Here is a 7643-nt window from a genome sequence, read left to right on the forward strand (position 1 = left end):
CACTTCCTATTTGTCTCACTTGTAAAAAGTAATTTTCAGTTTGCAGTGTTTCCTACAACAAGTGATGATTAGTGCCTGTGAAAATTACTTTAGAAGATGTATTTGTACAGTAAACTAGTTCTCCTCTTAACCTTAAGTGGTTTCAAAGCAGTGGAATGGTACTTTGTGATTGGTGCACTTTAGCCAATCAAACGTTATATCCTGTCCACTGGTTTTGATTGCTGACTGACAATTTTATTAAAACAAGCTCAGGAGAATGCAGCTGTTGTTCAAATGAATATGCAAACTAAGATGTAAATCTTTATTTTATATGTGCTAAAATCATGATATTAGTCAAATGCATGGATTTCACAGAAACTACACTACATACTGTATATGACTATTTCACATACGTATTACAATACGAATACATCACCCCGTGATAACAATGAATACACATTCCCCGTGGTAAAACTCGCCACAGTCAGTTTTCTGTAAAATATATAGGACCCATAATGTGGAACAATGTTTATTAGCTCACAGACAGTCCCTGTCAGTGTTTAAAAAATATTATTCTATTATGATTATTCAGTTTCAGATTACTTTTGTTATCTGTATGATACCTTTGTTACAGGATAATGAATTTATGTTTTGAAACTACAGTAATTATTTGTATTTAAAAATTGTATTTGAATGTCTTAATCAAAACTGGGAGAGACCTGTGATGAAGCTTTTAGGCTTTTGGCCTACCTTGCATATTCTGTTTTATTTATATTTTTTTATTAGTGTTAGTGTTTTTTATGTGCTATAAAATAAATCAAATCATAGCCCATTAAACTACTATACTTCCAGGTATTATACATTTTGTAGTTGCTGTCTATTCTAAATTGAACATTAACCATTGGCATATGACTTGAGGGAAAGGTGCAGACACAAAGCTGATGATTGATGTAGTAGAGTCATTGTGTTGACAAATTTGTTAATCCACTACTACTGTGGTGACTGGGCTTCATGTGTTAAGACTGTTCACGGAATAGCATTTTAAAGGTGATCGTTTTTCCATCAGTTCCACGACACTGAGAACAATGTGAGGATTTTTGAATTTACTTGTCATAATACTTGCTTGTTACTTCCATAGACAGGTTGTTATGTAATGTTATTGATGTTTACAATATGACTCTGCTTTCATGTTGTATATTCTAGTTTGTATGTCTTTTGCCAAACTTAATTAGGATTAATGTCTAGATGGTCCTTGTTCTATTAATGCTAGTAAGAGATCTGCGCTTTTTTTCAGTCTATACTGGTTGTAGGGACTAATAAGGAAAGAGATGCTGCCAAGCCCTGATGACCTGTCTGAGTTGGACTCAGTAGAGGTTACAGAACCCCAGGAAACCCAAGCATACTGCAAATGTAAGAAGCCCTCAGGTCATGTATCTTCATCCCACAATGGATCTATTATTATGGCTTTTCTCAAGAGAAATGCTTTTGTTGTTCTTACAATGGTCGCTGTTGCATTAGGTAAGTGGTTTTCAAACACTGTCATTTATTCTCCCACAAAACCTGAAAATTGTCTTTTAATCTACCATTGTGAAGACAAATTGCAACCTGATGCTTACTTGCTTTGTAATATTATATTCAATACAATTATACTTTTTTGTCCCCTTGGGGAAATCTTTCTTGTCGTATGTTACCTATCAAGCACTGCTCTGTGTATTGGCTCTTCTGCATTTGGTATTTTGAATTCATCCTTTGACAGCTTGCTGACTTGTGTTTAATGTTTCTTCAAGGGATTGGCCTGGGCTTTGCTCTACGACTTGTTAATATGTCAGCCAGGGATGTAAAATATTTAACCTTTCCTGGAGAGCTGTTGATGAGAATGCTGCAGATGTTGGTGCTTCCTCTCTTTGTTTCCAGTGTGATTTCAGGTTAGATCAAACTGGATATTCAGGCACGATTTTTTAATCGATCAGTAAAGAAATGGTTTGACCGACTTTACTCATGGTAATAGCTTCCTGGTAATAATAATCCACAGTAGATACACGCCATCAATAGCCACACTAGTGGCTGTGCAAGTGTAACTTAGACTTAAGATAAATGAAAGTGGAGCACAGTCTGTTTGTTGACCTGGGGCTCACAAACTGAGTCTGAGATGTTCTAAAATTATGTTTAGTTCGCCCAGAAAGGATATCTAGTGTATAAAATGCTTTCAACACCTGACATGATTCTCTACTTCAGCTCATTTATTTTTACGTAACCAACCCTGAAATATATCTTATCTTGAGTTTGCATAGTAGATAAGGTTTAGTTCACATTAACATTTTCAGTGTTTTTTTTAACATTTAGCTTTTCTCCTTAGTTTTAGTTTGATATTGTGGCCTCCCCTGTTCAAGTTGAGTATCATTCAAGATGTTTTAATGTTTTCTTAAATACTGTATGTGGGGCCTCAATGATTTCTTAACTGTACATACGTACAAGATATTTGTATTTAAATTGTCCCATTAATATATGTAATATTATTTTACATGTTATATATTATAAATTACAGCCACATATTTTTATTTCAGGAATGTCATCTGTGGACAGGAAGGCTTATGGGAAAATTGGACTAAGGGCCTTCAGCTATTACATGGTCACCACGCTTATTGCTGCATTCACTGGCATTGCCTTAGCTGTTATGATCCAACCAGGGAAATCCTCCAAGGCAGCCTCAGTGTCCTCTAGTGGTAATGCAGACGCTGCGCAGCCTGTGGATTCCTTTCTAGATCTAATCAGGTGTGTATCTTCCTAGGAAACTCAACAACATTTTTAATGTAAATTTCAGAAAACAATGTAATGCGTCGCAATTAAACAATTGGCAGTTAAAACACCTAATTAATGTTTTTGGTTTATAGAAACATGATTCCCTCAAATTTGGTGGAAGCTTGTTTCAGAAAGGTAAGATCTGCAATGGCTATTATTTGTTCTATATCAGACTGTCACTGTTTCATACTTACCAAAACATTTTCTTATACTTTTTATCTAGTATAAAACACTTTATTCCAGGAGTGTTTCTACAGGAAAGAGTCTTGGTGTCATCAATATGACAGAGACCAGTAAAAAAAGTAAGATTCCTTTTTTGTTCTAATTCTGTGATTGGAAATAAATGTTTTTCTAACCCAGTGTCCCTTATGCTGCTTTAATATGTAATCTGCCTGCCTTATTGTTACTACACCACCTAGTCTTAAAGATATTTCCTGGGATCCCTATAGATGACACAGTACCACTGCCAGGCACCTTAGACGGATTCAATATTTTGGGTCTATTGGGCTTCTCTGTTGCCTTTGGCCTCATCTTGGGCAGTATGGACACTGAGGGAAAACCTCTGAGGGATTTATTTGACTGCCTGAGTAAAGCCATTATGCATCTGGTCAACATAGTCATATGGTAAGCACAGGAGCATAGCATGAAGATGACTTGTCCATGTGTTTACTTGTTATTAATTATTAATGCAATTAATTGATCTGTATGAGCTATCAATTGTACGCTGATGCCTCTCCAAAGACTAGGGCTTAGCAGTGGTCATCTCTAGTGCTTACTCTTAATTATAGTGCTGATTAAATGCTGTGTTTTATTTGTTTTTGTGATAAGTTTTTGGCACGGGATAAACAATTAATTGTCCGTGTGTTTGTTACATGCCTGAGGTTGATTGCTTGTGATTTACTGCCTAGGTGATCATCTGTGTGAACTTGTGTGCTCTATCACGTTAGCTATGAAATCTTGTGAAAACATATTCAAATGACTCCAACATTGAACTTCTCTTAATTGCCTCTCCTCTGCTGTGTCTCACCTCTATATCACAGGTATTCCCCAGTAGGAATCTTCTTCCTGCTGGCAGGACAGATTGTGAAGATGACAGACACTGGAGAGATAGGTCATGAAGTTGCCATGTATACTCTCACTGTGATTACTGGCCTCCTAATCCACAGCCTCCTCACCCTTCCCCTCATCTATTTCATGGTCACACGTAAGAATCCCTTTATGTTTATGGTTGGTCTACTCCAGGCTCTCACCACTGCCTTTGGTACTTCATCCAGGTGAGCCAGAGTCTTGATATTGAACATAACACATGACAGATGCATGAACAACAGTGGAATGGCAGCTTCCTTCATATAATATATGGGTTCGTACACAGTTCTGCAACCTTACCTGTGACATTTTACTGTATGGAGGAAAATCACAACATGGACAAACGAGTGACACGCTTCATGCTCCCTATTGGGGCCACAATGAACATGGATGGTGCAGCACTCTATGAAGCTGTAGCTGCGTTATTCATTGCCCAGGTTAATAATATGGATTTTAACCTGGGTCAAATCATCGTCCTTAGGTAAGCTCAACACACATTAAGCTCAGACTGGTCAAATACTTGTTTCAATTAATCCATTAACTAATTTACATTAGTTACTGAAGACGTTCAGAAGAAGAAGAAGTTATATCGGACTATATCCTATTTAGTTTTTACATCTGACTATTTCCCATAGAGTTGAGAGGGTTTCTTCACAGCGCGCAATCATGGAAGGCTTGTGTCATGTGGACCTATCGAGTTTTGTTGTCATTACTTAGAATTCCTCATGGGGGTGACAGAAACTACTCACTATATCTTTAAACAAAAATGATAACTTTCGGTGTGTGGATCCACAAACATGAGTCTTAAACCTAAGAGCACTGTTAATGGATTGTGCCTGTTTTATTATACACTAACAAGGATTACATTACATAACCATCCCTGTTTCTGCTGTTCAGTTTGATTGTCACAGCTGCAAGCACTGGTGCAGCAGGCATCCCACAGGCCGGCATGGTATCCATGGTAATTGTGTTGGAATCAGTTGGACTGCCCACTGAAGACATATCACTGCTCATGATAGTTGATTGGATACTGTAAGTGCACATGCAACTAACATTAGTTTCAGATCTTGAGAGTGGGAACATTTTTAGAACTTTTGATCATTTGATCTATTTCTTTAAAGGTCTGTTCGAGGTTTTTGAGTTTAATGTTGTGATAGAATGCAAAATATAGTTTACCTTGTCATAGTTGAATTATGATGTTCGGTGGGTAAAATAGGCATACATAGAACCTCAGAGTCCCATTGAAACCCCTTTCCTATGCAAATCTCACAATTTGAAACTGCTGCTGAAAACGGGCGAATCTCAACAAAGCTAAAAGTTGACGTCAACTCGGTGGCTGTACCTTATTTGGCTCTAGTCTGTACCTTTGTCATGCCCCAACATTTACATACATACCACTGATCTGAGGCCAGCTGGTCTTCTGAATATGAGGTCGTGCAGATCTCCGAAATTTTATACATTGTTCGTTTGCTATTTCATTACTAAATTCACTTCTGAGACTTTTTTATGCGAGAAATCAACTACATCTGACATATATTTGAGCTCTACATAGTTGATTTCTCGCATAAAAAAGTCTCAGAAGTGAATTTAGTAATGAAATAGCAGACGAACAATGTATAACATTTCTGTGCAGTGTGTGTGACGTGGTGTGCATGGAGGGGAGGGGCTGTGTGTGTGTGTGTGTGTTTGTGTGTGTGTGTGTGCGCGCACGCTTCAACCAACCAATCAGTGCGCAGATCATCTAAATATTCATGAGCAGACCATATAAGGGAGAAATCCTCTTGTTTCATTCAGGGTTTTTTCACAGGGTTGCATTAGGGCCCATAGAGCAGCACCCGGGCCATTTTCAGCCCAACCAATGTTACATACCCTATTAGGAGACCTTAAGGAACAGTGTGAAATACCCTGTATAATCATTCTATCATCTTCAACCTTAACCCTTAAGGTTAAGGTTGGGGATAGGTATGTGATGAACGGTTAGAATAAGAGGTTAGTGATTGTGATTACATTATATCAATGAGGGTCTTTACAAGTAGAAAAGTTCCCAAAGTTTAGAAACTGCATTTTTTGTTCCTTTCTGTTTTAAAAGTCTATTGTGTAGGATTTGAGTGATCTATTGGCAGAAATAAAAAATATTATTAATTATGTTTTCATTAGTATTTAATCACCTGAAAATAAGAATTGTTGTGTTTTCGTTACCTTAGAATGAGCCGTTTATATTAACATATGGAGTGGGTCCTCTTCCACCGATTCTGCCATGTGAACAGACAATTCAAACAATGGCTCTAGAGAGGGCCGTTCGTGTTTTCGCGCTGGCCACCATAGTTCTCCTACATACTTGGCACCATACAGTCTATGCTTAGCACACATGAGAAGTTTCAGTTGGTTACAATCTGCAACCTCACAGCTAGATGCCACTAAATCCTACACACTGAACCATTAACTAAAAAAACTATGAGAACATTTCCGATGATTAATCCAGGGTATAATGTTATTGATTTTGCCTTTAACATTGTTAACTTTTGTGTGTATAGTTGTGTAAGTAGTAAGTGTAGTAACACTGACAAGTTCCTAGTATAACCTCAGATCTTCTTGTTTGTTGATAGGGATCGGCTACGGACTGCCACCAATGTGCTGGGTGACTGTATCGGTGTGAGTGTAGTGCAGCATCTCTCCAGACATGAGCTGCAGCGCTGCAGCCCTGCAGAAAAAAGCTTGTTGGAAGAAAGCTCCCAGTTCTGAGTACCATGAGGCTTTGCACCATCTTCTATGTTATTGTAGAATGATAACAAAATACTTTTTTGTCTTGGTTAAATTGACAAGGTGCATTTTACTACCCAGTATACAGTAGTAGTTGATAATAATTTAGCTTGCAATATGGACAGTTATCCCCAGGAACACATTTTAGCTCTTCAAAATGAAACAGTCAAAGAAACACTGTGACTTGCAGATGTTAGTTGAATAGACATTAGAAAGGGGCAGGTCTTCTCCTCTGTGAATTAGTTGTCCCTGCTTCTGCTCATATTAGGAAGAGTGAATCGTTTTGGAGACATAACCCTCAGCACTTGAGGAACAGGAGGAATTAACATCACACTCCCTGCAGCTTTGTAGTTTCAGCTTGATGCATGAAATAGTGGTGTTCTATATACAGTATGTTTGATGTAACATGTTAAACTTTAGGATTTGACAGAGAGTATACATGTTATAATAAATTAGTCAGTTTGTGCCTGTATACTGTAACTGCTGTTGTCTTGGGTTTGTTTTTAGTCTGATTTTGGCCCCATAATGCTTATATTTCATGATAAAACCTTTGGTTGCCATTATTTCCCACTGATAGAATTCCTTTCTTGAAGAACAGCAAAGTGTACTTTGTGGATTGTGAAAAATTAGATTGATGTTGAATAGTATACTGGACTTTATAGAAACAGATAATACACATAAGTTAGGGTGCTAAGGGTGTTATATTTTACAAAATGTAACACAGGCTTTACTGTACATGTACATGTTATCAAGAAGTCAGTCCAACCCATGTATCTTAAAGGGGTGATAGAATGCAAAACCGATTTTACCCTGTCATAGTTGAAAAACGACAGTTTGGAGGGTAAATAGGACATACATAGAACCTCAAAATCCCATTGACACCCTTTCCTCTGCAAATCTCACAATTTGAAACTGATGCTGAAAACGGGCGAATCTCAACAAAGTCTGCAGTCTTTGTCACGCCCCAACATTTGCATAGGCTACACCACTGACCTGAGGTCAGCTTAGTCTTCTGAATC

At 37.7% G+C, this 7643-nt stretch overlaps 1 protein-coding gene across 1 annotated transcript; it reads left to right on the forward strand.

Moving 5' to 3' along the window:
- The first annotated feature begins 738 nt into the window (after positions 1-738).
- LOC120568291 (excitatory amino acid transporter 1-like) lies at positions 739-7468 on the forward strand. The gene is made up of 11 exons (XM_039815695.1): positions 739-1066; positions 1274-1497; positions 1767-1904; positions 2544-2751; positions 2871-2913; positions 3002-3080; positions 3198-3402; positions 3819-4052; positions 4151-4345; positions 4762-4896; positions 6471-7468. Exons 2-11 carry the CDS (start codon positions 1308-1310, stop codon positions 6604-6606), a joined length of 1563 nt encoding a protein of 520 aa, XP_039671629.1. The 5' UTR covers positions 739-1066; positions 1274-1307; the 3' UTR covers positions 6607-7468.
- The last annotated feature ends 175 nt before the right edge of the window (positions 7469-7643 follow it).

The sequence above is a fragment of the Perca fluviatilis genome, chromosome 11, assembly GCF_010015445.1.
Source record: "Perca fluviatilis chromosome 11, GENO_Pfluv_1.0, whole genome shotgun sequence".
Classification (NCBI taxonomy): domain Eukaryota; kingdom Metazoa; phylum Chordata; class Actinopteri; order Perciformes; family Percidae; genus Perca; species Perca fluviatilis.